The 12,752-nt window shown below is 44.7% G+C and overlaps 1 protein-coding gene across 1 annotated transcript in view; it reads left to right on the top strand.

The window, feature by feature from the left end:
* Positions 1 to 3,114: 3,114 nt before the first annotated feature.
* Positions 3,115 to 12,752, top strand: part of POLR1E (polymerase (RNA) I polypeptide E, 53kDa) — a gene marked incomplete at its 5' end in the record, with an annotated part of 15,627 nt that continues 5,989 nt past the window's right edge. Inside the window, 8 exons of the mRNA XM_010015871.1 lie at positions 3,115 to 3,191; positions 5,885 to 5,970; positions 6,699 to 6,754; positions 7,124 to 7,268; positions 9,044 to 9,151; positions 9,619 to 9,715; positions 10,467 to 10,600; positions 11,789 to 11,870. Coding sequence (XP_010014173.1) covers positions 3,115 to 3,191; positions 5,885 to 5,970; positions 6,699 to 6,754; positions 7,124 to 7,268; positions 9,044 to 9,151; positions 9,619 to 9,715; positions 10,467 to 10,600; positions 11,789 to 11,870 — 785 coding nt within the window. The remainder of the gene's footprint in view (positions 3,192 to 5,884; positions 5,971 to 6,698; positions 6,755 to 7,123; positions 7,269 to 9,043; positions 9,152 to 9,618; positions 9,716 to 10,466; positions 10,601 to 11,788; positions 11,871 to 12,752) is intronic.

The following is a 12,752-nucleotide window of genomic DNA, read 5'->3' as shown; positions in this document are numbered from 1 at the left end:
GCCTCGTGTGGGCAGCGGCTCCGGTGAGGGCGGCCGCGGAAGCCTGGAGCTGCGCCCGCCCCGTACCGTCAGTGGGACGTACCATGCAGCTGGTACCGTCTACCCGCCCTTGTCTCGTCATGTAACGAGGACTGCGCTGCTGCAGCCTGGGCATGGAGAGTCTTGCCTGGAGGCGGCAGCACCTGGTGGAGCTATAAAAGCATAAAATCATAGAATAGTTTGGGTTGGAAAGGACCTTCCCAGAGTCTTCTCCGGGCTGAACAACCTCCATTCTCTCAGTTCTTCATAGCAGACGTGATGATTCCTCTGATCATTTTTGTGGCCCTTCTCTGCACCCTATCCAACAGGTGCATGTCTTTCCTGTACTGAGGAGTCCAGAGCTGGACACAGTACTCCAGGTGGGGTCTCACCAGAGCAGAGTAGAGAGGCAGAATCACCTCCGTTGATCTGCTGGCCATGCGCCTCTGGATACAGCCCAAGATAAAATTGACCTTCTGGGCTGCAAGTGCACATTGCCCGCTCATTCCAGTCTTCCATCCACCAGTACCCCCAAGTCCTTCTGAGGGCTACTCTTAATCCCTCCATCATGCAGCCTGTACTGATACCAGGGGTTGCCCCAACCCGTGTGCAGGACTCTGTACTTGGGCCTGTTATGAGGTTCACATGGGCCCACATGTCGAGGCTGTCCAAGTCTCTCTGGATGGCATCTTGTCCCTCAGGCTGTCCCACTGAGCTTCATGTCATCTGCAAATGTGCTGATGGTACAGTCAATCCCACAGTGTCATTGATGAAGACATTAAACAGTGCTGGTCCCAATACAGACTCCTGAGGGACACGACTTGTCACTGGTGTCTGTCCAGACATTCAGCCCTTGACCATGACCCTCTTGATCCAGGTGGGAGCTGCACCCACACCCATGCCAAGGATGCACCAGTGATCCCTGCTTTGGCAGGCAGCAAAGGGTTTTCACCTATTTTTTTGGTGCCCTTGTGGCTGTAGTCATGGCAGCTCCTGCAAGCAGGAGCTAGAAACCTCAGTCAGAGACTTGGTCCCATTTGAGGGAAGCTGCTGTTCCTCTCCAGATGCCTGCCTGCTGCCCTGCTCCAGCTGCTCTCCTTGCTATTTAGTGAGAAAGGCTCAGAAAATCTGTGAGGAGCTTTGCTTTGATGCAAGTTTAGGCAAAAAAATAAATTATATATATATATTCTCAGCTTAGCCCCAGGCTTCATGACTGAGAAGACTGTTTTCCAAATTTCCCAAGTTCTCTGGGATTTCATAAGAAGTTAAGGCATCAACAGCATCCTGGCCTGTATGAGAAGTGTTTCAGCAAGCCCAGGGCAGTGATTGTTCTTGCACTGGTGAGGCTGCACCTCAAATACTGTGTTCAGTTCTGGGCAACTTCAGATCCCTCACTGAAAGAGAGGCATTGAGGTGCTGGAGCAGGTCCAGAGAAGGGCAACAGAGCTGTTGAAAGGCCTGGAGCACAAGTGTGATGAGGAATGGCTGAGGGAACTGGAAGGGTTTAGTCTGGAGAAGAGAAAGCTCGGGGGGGGCCTTACCGCTCTCTACAAGTACCTGGCAGGAGGATGGAGTCAGGAGGTGGCTGGTCTCTTTTCACAAGTAATAAGGGACAGGACAAGGAAATGGCCTCAGGTTGCACCTGGGGAGGTTTAGACTGGAGATTAGGAACAACTTCTTCCCCAAAGGGCAGTCAGGCATTGGAACAGGCTGCCCAGGGCAGTGGTGGAGTTACCATCCCTGGAAGTGTTCACAAATGGTGTAGATGAGGCCCTCAGTGACATGGTTTAGTGGTGGCCTTTGCAGTGCTGGGAACAGTTTGACTTGATGATCTTAAAGGTCTTTTCCAACCTGTTTGATTTTGTGATTCTGTGAAGTTCTGATTCTTATGTGGGCTGCTGCCATAATGGAGGTGGGTGTGATGGGGGGTGTCAGAACAGGGAAGCCCTGATCAGGGGTGGGACAACCCTTCCCTTCCCCTGCAGAGTGCTCTGTGCTGGTGAGCCAGGCTCCCCGCACTTCTGCAGAGACCCACAAGGTGTCCTTGGACCCCGGAGAAGTGGATGCAGGTTCTGCAGGGCCACTGTGGTTTCTTGTGGAACATGTCGTGATCAGGCCATGCCTTGTCGGGCTTGGCATTGTGGGTTGACTCTTGGAACAGAAAGGAATCTGAATAATTGCAATATGGGATGTTTTTAATTAATGATATTGAGATGGATGTGTGAGAGTAACTTTTCCATCAGAGCTAAATTTGTACTTATTTGGCAAAAATTTGATATATACATGGTATTCTCAGGCAGAGGTTGAGACACTGAAGTTGTGTGTGTGTGTGTGTGTGTGTGTGTGTTCATGATTTATTTTAATAACCTAGAGGGAAATAATGTTTGAAAATGAAAAGCTGTTACTTAACAACTAGTCATGTCCATTTGGTCACAAAATCTGCTGTATTATGTTTATGCAGTGAACACAGTGGATTCTTTATCAATCTTTTTGTTGTTGTTGTTCTTGTTAAGTTACACTATAAGGAAATTTCTATTTTTTCTTCTCTAAAGAGAGAACCAAGATTAAAGTCAGAAGTTGCTTTGTTCTGCTATTGTTAAGTTTTACAGCTGCCTACATGCATGATTCACTAGAGGAATAAATGGCTTTTCAGCAAAAGTCCTTAGGCGAAATACACTGTAGTATAGTAGAAACAAATATTTTGAAGTACATTTAGATCGTTGAGCCGTTCTTGGTAGTGCTAGCTCTTTTTTATAGTCAGTGAATTGCAGCCACTTGGCAGTACTAGACCTTTAGGTAGATCATTGAAAATTACATTACACGCATAGACCGTATGTTTAAATTACGATTCCCATGACTTCTTTGCAGCAGTTCCTCATCTTCTGGCACAGTGAAAGCTGAGGTAGAATTATATATCATTGATGGTCTTGGCTTCAGGAAATGTTGTCTGTTAAAGATTTTGACCTGATGTAGAATATACTCAGGGTGGGCTAGTGTCCAGTGCCTGGTAATGTAGAGTTTTGTGGCACCAGGGAATGAAATGCAGAAGAGGTTATTCAGAGCCCTGTACTCAAGTAATTTTCCTTTGTTTTTCAGGTCTCAGAAACTGAAAGGCTTTCGTATGTGGGGAATAACTTTGGCAGCGGAGCTATGAAATGTAATTCCCTATGCAGGTATGGGTTGCTAGCAAAATGGGGGCAGGAACCTGGAGGCAGAAGCAGAGGCCTTGCTCATACCCAAAGTTCCTGGTAGCCTTTCTTAAATGTGGCGCAAAAGTTCCCATGGAGGCCGTGATTTGATTTTGTTGGGAGACTCCAGCACCTGGCATCTGCATTGTTTGTGCACTTTACATCCCTTTGGAAGTTGTGACGTTTCATACAAACAGTATGTATTTGAAAAGGTCTTCAGAAGGAGATGATTTGATGTAGTTGAGATGTAGGAAAAATAGCTTTGTTATTAAGAAACTATAAAACTAATGTTAAGAAATTGTCAAGATCATCTGCTGCTGCCCAGGAACCTTCTGGGTCATGAATCACCATTTAACTTCAGGGCCACAGCACGATGCTGCTATATGAACAAGCTGCCACACACTGTAAAAGGAAGCATTGGTGAAATCACCAGCCTTTACATGTCCTGGTTTAAGAATGTGACCTTTGTGGCACTGGGACAGATCCCACTGTTTTCCTCTAAGTATTCTGTATGTGAAATCTTTCTCAGTCTCTAACAGAACCTCCACCAAAAGCGTAGAGAGCCAGTGTGAACTAATCTCGCCTTCTTATACCCAAAGGTGTTTCTTTTCTCCTTTGATGCATATTATTGCTCCTACTAGCCTACACAAGACTGAAATGTATGTAATGTGCATGTCAGGATCTTGGTACCAAGTGCTTTGCTCTGTAGATCCACTCCACTTGAGTCGTGGTTTGCTTGCATAGCTCATCTCTTCTCTAGTTGAACTGTACTGACCTGACTGTATCTGACTAGTTAAAGTACAGATGAGAGAGTGAAAAGCAGACCTGGGTACAACTTCTAGGGAGAGGAGGTGTTTTTAGATGTTGGTATCCTGGTGGTGTAATTTTCTGAGTAAGACCGGACATTAGGAAGCATTTCTTTACAGAGCAGGTGTTCAGACACTGGGACAGGCTTCCTAGGGGGCTGTTTGATGCCCCAGACCTGTCAGTCTTTGAGAGGTATTTGGGGAATGCACTTTATAACATGCTTTAACTTATGGTCAGCCCTGAATTGGTCAGGCAGTTGCACTAGATGATTACTGTAGGCTACTTCTAGCTGAAATACTCTATTCTGTAAAAGGAATAGGTTTCACCTCTGTAAATAGTCCGTCAAAATAATACTAATACTACTCTTTGTTCTTTTCTCTGGGAAGTGAAACAAGGAGAACTGGACCTTCAGATATAACAGTCTTCAGTTTAAGATACTATAGCTGAGAAAAGGCACCAAGGGGCTTTTTATTCTTGAGTTTGAAAGATAAATTTAGTTTTATGAGTATGTATGATACAGATATCAATGCAGTATTATTTCTAGGGAGATTTAGCGGTCTTATCTCTGGGCACTGATTAAGATACAGCTTTAGTGGCTTAAGTTGTTCTTACCTGCACCTCTGAAGATCCTGAGCTATGGAAACTAACAAGGCAAGCTAACTGCTGATAATATGTTCAGCTTCAAGTATTAGTTTTGTATTAGGTGTGTGCATGCCTCGGGATCTCCAGAGATGCAGGCAAGAATCGATGAAGTACTTTCTTGCTTTTCTTTCAAGTTTTCCCACCCCATCCTTCTGTCCCTTTTCTCCCACATCTGCTTCAGCTGCATGTATGAGGATTTCCTCCAGTGGATTCATTCCTGTAGCTCTTAGCAGCTGATAGCCTAAAACTCTGCATTCACAACTGCTGAAGTAAGTGTAACAGGGAGCAGAAACTACCTGTAATCAAACCACCTCTTTATTCTGAGTGGAAAGTCAATGAGTCCGCCCAATCTCTGAGCTTCTTGGAACAGCGGGAACTGCCCAGAGATCCTTTCTGGCCAGCAGGTGCTGAAGTTCCCGCTGAGTTTGTGCAGCTTCTGTGAGAGCATAGAGTGTTGCTCTCACTGCAGCAGACAGCTTGTTGTGCAAGTGGGTTTTGGCTTCGGAAACTGTGTTTTGACTTCTAGGAAAATGTGTTATGGAGTGGAAGAAGTTCAGGCACCAGTCAGAAGAGGTCGTATAGAATGAACTCTTCTGGCTGTCTAAGAAACTGGTGCAGGTGATGATCTGATCCATGTTAGCCAAGAGTGACATACAGCCTGTTCTTGGTGGGTCATGAGACGTGGTGAGGAGCTGCATAAACCATTTGGACTTGCCCCTCTGAAATGTGGGGTGAAAAGGAAGTTACCTGAGAGAAATTATCGTATTTCAGAAATGGCAGGGTCACATTTCCGAGGAGCTCTGAGGACTTAAAAGTGACTTGTAGTAAGCAGAGAACTGCCCACAGGGAACCAAAGCTTTAAAAACACAGGAAACTGCATAGAAGCATTATACATAACATACACATAATATAGAAGAGAAACCAAAGGTCCTGGCACATCAAAAAAGACAAAAGGCAATTTATAATTTTGGAGCTAATTTAGTTGTCTTAAAACTTCTACATTTACTTAGGGCAACAAATCTTTATATTTTTATATATACATATATATATGTGCATACCTTGGAGGTAACTTGTTTTACTGTGACATTCTAAATGTGCTTGGAAGACTTGTATTTGCAAGGCAGAAGAATTGGCAGAGTGAGGAATACACATGGCTTTGCACCATATTTTTTAAAACATCAGTTCCACTGGACTCTGTCTCACTAATGATTTGCCCCTCTTCTTCCCAGGTATTTTGTTGGTGTATTAGACAAGGACTCTGGGCAAATGGAAGTGTATAATGCTGAAATATTCAACATGCAGCCCTTGCTGTCAGGTAAGAAGATACGGTGTTTAACCTCAGCACCAGAGTCACAGCATGCTAGACCTATGTACATATTTAGCTACTGACTGCCTGGTTGCTGACAGTAGTACTTTGTTTCCTCCCTGGCTGCTCTTTCTTCCTCCTTTCTGCTTTATTTCCTCAGCATGGAAGAAGGAGAGTACATTACACTCTCCTTCCAAAGCACTGTATGGTGTGAAAACGGGGAATGAATTAACTTGAAATTTAGGGTGGACGTTAGCCTGAGAGCATTATGGGTGGAAGGGTGGAAGTTCTGGAGGTGGTAACAAAGTTGTCACTGTTCAGAATAGTGCAGCACTGTGTAGGTATCCTCTGCTGAGCGAAGCCTGGAAATTGTCATGTCAAGGGACTGGATCACTGAAAAAACAAAACAGCTTTTCTTGAGCAGAACTGCTTTTTGTTACTGACCTCAGGAGGATAACCCAAAGAATTTTGTCTTTTGAGAGCTTATTTTTTCTTTTTGCTGCAGTCCATGTGTTATGCTCATAGACTTTATAGCAATAATTGGTCTGTCGTTCCTTTTGTGTTTTAGGTATATACTCTCTTATTCAATGTGTTCTGTAATTGACAAAGTCCTGTGGAGGAGATCTTGAAGTGATGTGCTAAGTCTTTTAATAATGGATTAGAGCTAAAGGGGTAGCAAATAACTGTTCTGTCCTTGCTCCTGCAATCCAAGCATACTAACTTTAGTTCTTTTATAGATAACTTAGTACCTGATGACACAAAGGATTATTGGAATAAATCCTACAGGGAGAAGGTAAAGTTGAAATCCTGTATCATATTCTGCTGTGATCCCACTACTCAGACTGATGTTTGGTTTACTGCTGGGTAAACCTGTGTAGCTTCAGCACTCCCTCTCTGCCTTACAGGTCTATGAGATAGTGCATTATTAGTGCCTCCCTTGGCAGAATTTTGATAATTATTTTAGGCTTGATTACAATCCCAGTTACTTTCTGATCCTTGCAGAGCAAGGCTTGTTGAATGGTTGGGTTGTGCCCGGTGAAATGTTTGAAGTTTTCTTAAGAGAGTGTGAATGTGGGACAAGTGGTGGTTAGCTGAGTTTTCCTCTTGTGTGCAGAGTGTCTTCAGTTCAGCAGTGTGTTTCAGTTTGCATCTCTCTTCCTAGATGGATTTGTGCATAGAGGCCTTTGGTACAAGCAAGCAGAAGCGAGCTCTGAACTCTCGGCGAATGAATGCAGTGGGCAATGATATTCTGAACACAGCTGTGACAAAAGCAGCAGCAAACATTGTAGATGCAAAGGGAGTAACAGGTAATATTACTGTCTCAGGGGTTTAATGAAGGTAATGTGAAGTGCCTTTTTCTGTCTGTTCCTTGCCAAGTATGGTGAGAAGAAAGGGGTTGTCTTTGAGTGACCAAGGAGGCAGCTGGTCTAACACCTGAGAAGGGCACATGTAGAGGAACTCACAGATCTTTCTAGTGGAAAAGAAACTGCTTCCTTCTGATCCTGCTAGTCTTGGTGCGGGAGTTGCCTGAAGGAGGAAAGGTTCCTGCAGCATCAGTGTCTGTCCCTGGACATTAGTGGGAGCTCTTCTGGGAGTTTCTGAGGTTCAGTTTTCTGGGATAAAAGCAGTGCATTCACCTGGTCTGAACCGAGACACTGAATATTCATTATGGTGAACTGTACCACTGGCTTCACAGTGGCATGTCTGTGGAAAATGGTCCATGTCCTAAACTAGGTCACAGACCCATCAAGTGAGATCCCACATGCTGTTGTGAGATAGGTTGATGGACTTAGGCTTCTGCTGTGGAGGAGCCTGCAGCGAAGAGGCACTCTGCCATGGCCTTAGTTATTGTCACTATTGCAGGGAACATTCACTCTCCAAAGCATCATATTGTGGTGCTTCAAGGAGAGTTGATAACCCCACTACTGAGTGCTGGTGAAGCTGCATCTGTATTGTGTCATCCAGCCTATGCTACCATGCATTTTCCCTGCCCTCATCAAGCGGGAGATGAAGAAATGACAGAGGAGTCACAGAGGTCAATAAAAGCAGGCAGGGGCCACACAACTGACAAGGAGAGGTAGAAGGAGCTGAGCTTGGTTAGTCTGGTAAAGAGGAGGCCAGGGAGGATCTAACAGCAGCCCACAGCTACCTGAAGGGCAGTCAGAGCTGAACCCTTCTCAGCAGTACGAGGCAGTACAACAAGAGTCAATAGCACAAGTTGCAGTGGTACCTGGATCTTGGGAGGACCAGATGGGAGACTGGGGGAACTGTCTTGCCCTGGAGGGTGGTGGAGCCCTGGAACACATCCCAGAGAGGTGTAGACTCATCATCCTTGGGGACTCCCAAGCTTTGGCAGGGCAAATCTAGGTTTTCACTGATACAGTGCTGTAGACAGTGCTACTCTGAGCAGGAGGTTTGACAAGAGACCTCTAGAGCTCCTCTCCCTTAGCACTTCTGGGATTCTGAGTTTCACTGGCTATGAATGGGAGAGATACCTGTTGACTATAGAACCCATCAGCTCTCACCCCTTCTGTTCCAGCTGGATAATGTCTGTGCTCTTGAAGCTGCTTTGTGCCAAATGGCTCTCCAATGGGACCCATGGTGCAAAAAATATATTCTGTCCGCCCTGCAGGCAAGAGATTCAGCATCAGCAAACAGTTTGTCTTGGTGCACTTCTTTCCTAGATTTTTGTCTAGTCTGGAGTGGCTTTTCTAAATTTTAAGGAGCAAGAAGTTCATGGTAGAAATGATGACACTCATGTTAAAACCCAGGATGCTGAGTACATAGCAGGCCTGTCAGAAGCTGTCAGCCTTTCTGTGCCTGTTGGAATGCTTTCTGTACAGTCACCACCTACATGTATCAGTAACAAAACAAAATGGGGAAGAGCTGTAGCCTTTTCCTTACTACTGTCCCAAGTGAGATAGACTGAACTGGTGTTTTAAACCAGTGACTAATCTGCTGTTGACACAAGAACCACCATTGAGTAGACTTGTGTTTAAAGAAAGGATTTGGGGTGTGGTCATGTTCTCGGTGTTCTTGTTCGCATGGTGCAAATACTTTTCTTTCCTGCCTCCCTCCAAAGCTCTGATCCAGGATGTGGCCCAAGATGACGTACAGAACATCTCCGCCTTCCTCCCACCATGTAATGAAGATGCTGACAAACCAGAAAATGTTTACAAGTTTGAGTACAGTATCTTTTTCTGTGACAGAGTAGTTTCCCATACCTGTAAGCCTTGATGTCAGTGGTCTGACATGCAGGAGTGAGTGTTGCAAGGTGTGTGAATGAGCCAAGCCTTCTCCCCTCACAAGCCAAAAGCTGACAGCAGGGAAACACTGTGTTGAGATTTGTTCCATATCCTGCCTCTTTGCTACAGAAGAGCAGGATGCTGTGCCTTGCTGTTGGCAGTAGCTCAACTGAGATTAGGAATGAGGTTGGCCATGCAGACATGACTAGGGGTACAGTTACAGTCCTTTAGAGACCTTTGTTACTGGCCAGCTTCCAAGTGTTGTAGTTATATCCTGCCTATTTATAATTTCTCCTTTCCTACCCCATATCTCCTAAAATGAGAGTGGATATAGCTTATCTCATTGCGGGCTGTTCAGACCAGAAGGGAGAGCAAAGGTGTTTTTGTTCTTTTCTTTAAAAAATCCCTCCAGTTCTGTCCCCAGCAGAATATGAAGCATTGCGGATTCCAGCAGCAGCCTTTGTTAACATCACTCCAGAAGAAATCATCAAGAAAACACAAGATAGAAGGTAATGCTGCTGCTAACAGCCTCGTAATAGTCTGGGTGTGCCCTGTGAAGCTGTAGTTTATCTGTGGGGCAGGATGGCTACTGCTGCCAGCTCCAATGGACCCAGGCTGACCTTTTCAGTGGAGAAGGAGGACATTTGATCCAGCCATAGCTAAGCAACACTTACCCTGAGGAATATGTGGTATAATTTTATACAGGTGAGGAAACTGTGCACAGCAGCATGGTTGCTCTTTGGGGAACTGATGCAGAGGAAGAGAATGGGGAAATCCTAAGTGGGGTCTGAAGGCAGGTGCCTAGAAGATGTACTGCAGAACTGTGCTGAGCATGATATGCCTGTGGCTGGGCACTGTCACAGCCAAATACTGGTTTGCTGTTGAGGTTGCTGTGGCTTGGCATGGACATACATGTAGAGCTATTAAGCTGCTATGCTAAGGGTCTGAAGTGGGCAGGAAGAGCACATACCACACCTGTGCTTCCTGCCTGTGATGAAGTTTTTGTGCCACATGGAGAGCCTCCAGTTTCTGCAGTGCAGGGACCTTCTTAGTAGTTGCACACTAAAAAGGTCTGACTGAACATGGTGAGCATTGACAGGAAAGCGTGCTCACAAAGCAGCCTCCTGGGCTATCCGTTCAAGGTGTCCAGGGAGCTCTTCTCAAACAGCTGAGCACTGAAGTTACAGGTGTGTCCTGTCCTTCTGAAAATGTAAATTGATTCCTGGTTCTTTGAGCCTCAACCTCTCCTTTCTTCTTCAGCCATTGCTGCTTTGTTTTAGAAGAGCTGAAGTTCCTGCCCACTAATGAGAAGAGCAGAGATCACAAAGCCCGATGCCTCTGGTTCCTGGACACCCTTATTAAGTTCAGCTACCAGAAAGTGATCAAAAAGAAGTGTAAGAGTTTTCAGCTCCTCCACTTTTAAGCTATGACTTTTTAATGCTGAGACTTGTTTTGTAATTATTGCAGTAGAAAATGATGAAGCTGCCCAGAATGAGTTGAGTGATCAAACAGCTAGCTAGTGGTCAAGCAGCTGCAGCTAGCTGCAACAGTTGCTTTCAGCCTGTTTCATGCTGAGGTTGATGATCTACATGTTGTTGAGGGTTGCTAGATCTGCATCTGCTGGGAGATGGCTGTCTCATCTTTTTTAGTTCCTTTATAACTGCTCTGCGTCAGAATGCCACCATGAGATGCTCTTGGGTAGCTTAGATTGGAAATTTTGAGATTCTCCCTAGTTTATCAATAGTGCTGTACATATAAACACGTTTTATGTTTTCACATTTTATTCCTAAGCCAAGAAGCTGGAAACTCTTATCCAGCCTCCGTATTCCAGATGCAAGAGGCAAACAGTACACAGTACATCCTTTTTCTTTTTGTGCTTTTGTCTTCATCATTCTTTGCTTATTAGTTCGATCTGTGGGTCACAGTGATCATACCTCTGTTGTATTCAGGATTCTGCTTTTAAAATGTCAGTAACTGCTGTTTTCAAAACCACTATGCAGAATATTCTGGTTGAAATCTTCAAGACTTATCATCTTCCATAGAACTTGTGTATGTCCTTGTCAGTGGTGAAAATGTCATTGTTGGCATTTTCAGTGGCAGGGGGGGATGGAGGAGGACATGGCAAGCCTGGTTGTAAGTATCCTCCTGCATTGCTGCAGGCAGAGGAGTCACCCTGTAGGACTTAGTCAAGGACAATGTGGAAATGACGGGTCTTGGAAGCTAGTAGGAATTCATTAGTGTGGTTTCAGTTTTAATAGTATTTTATGACAGGACCATCTATTGAAAGGTAGAAATCTATTAAAAGAAATATATGCATAGGTGCATATGCACACATTTTAGATTGTGTAGTGTTGAAGTGGGAGATCCCATTTATAAAGAAAATAAGAGCTGTTAGGAGCTTGTATCAGACCTGAAAAATGATGAGACCTAGAAATCAAGTGCTGAGGTTTCTTTTGGGTTTTTTATGTTTCTGGGAAGAGGTGATGAATGTCATGGTGATAGGTGTGCTGTTACAGTGGCTGGAGATAGGTAGTACAAGAAAGAGTATGTTCATTCCACTGTAAAATCTTTTTCTGTCCTAGATCCAATGGGTCCTGAATGCCCACAGGTTATTAGTAGGAAACTCATGAAGAATTTCACTTCACTGACCTACAACAATAACAGGTAAGGAATTATGTTTGCTTTGATGTTCTTGAGCCAGACATACAGCAGAGTTCAGCTTAAAGGTCCATGGAAATATTATCAGGAAACCTACCAAAATGAAAATAGCAGTAGATTTTCTTGCTTCACGCCTCCAGCCCTGCAGAATGCTGGGTTGTGGCTGGTGGTAGTCACTTTCAGACAATACAGGTCTGTCATGTAAAGGGGGGGGGCATTTTCTCAACCCCTAGTGTTCGATCTATCAGCGCCCCAAGAAAGCAGAGACCATATGCCCAGCCAGTCTGTTATAGGGACTGTTCACTGAGCAGTCCTGCTGGATCAGAAGGTGATTCGACTGACCTGCTTAGGAAAGCACACCAACAGCATCACGGGGACCCCTCAGCAGGTCTGTCCACTTTATGTTACTTGGTGCTGGCGACTACTGGTGCCCACAGAGGACCAACACTGACAGTTTACAGAATAACACGCTTTGTTGATATAAAACTGTGACAAATGAAGGTTCATGGATTGCCAGTGGTAGGGACTGTCTGCAAAAACAAGCTTGAAGTGATATGCAATAACAGCTGGTGTGAGTTAGTTATTTAGTGCACATAAGATAAAGTTTTTACCCAATAGGCATCTGTACGGGGGAGAAGACAAGTTCAGCCCATCAACTGATCCCAGAAGTTAAGATGAAGTCTTCCCTGCTTTCCCTTTCCTAATTTCACGTATTTATACCGTTTGATTCAGGTTAGTAACTCCCCATAAGCCTCCTACCGTGTATGGAGTGGTCAGTTAATTTGCATGAAGTTACATCGTTCTCATCGAGAGGACATCCTAGTCATAGAATAGAATCATAGAATCATAGAATAGTTAGGGTTGGAAAGGACCTTAACATCATCTAGT

This window comes from Nestor notabilis, unplaced genomic scaffold, assembly GCF_000696875.1.
Source record: "Nestor notabilis isolate BGI_N333 unplaced genomic scaffold, ASM69687v1 scaffold6566, whole genome shotgun sequence".
NCBI lineage: Eukaryota > Metazoa > Chordata > Aves > Psittaciformes > Psittacidae > Nestor > Nestor notabilis.
Note: the sequence above shows the minus strand (reverse complement) of the source record. Positions and strands in the feature narration are given on the sequence as shown.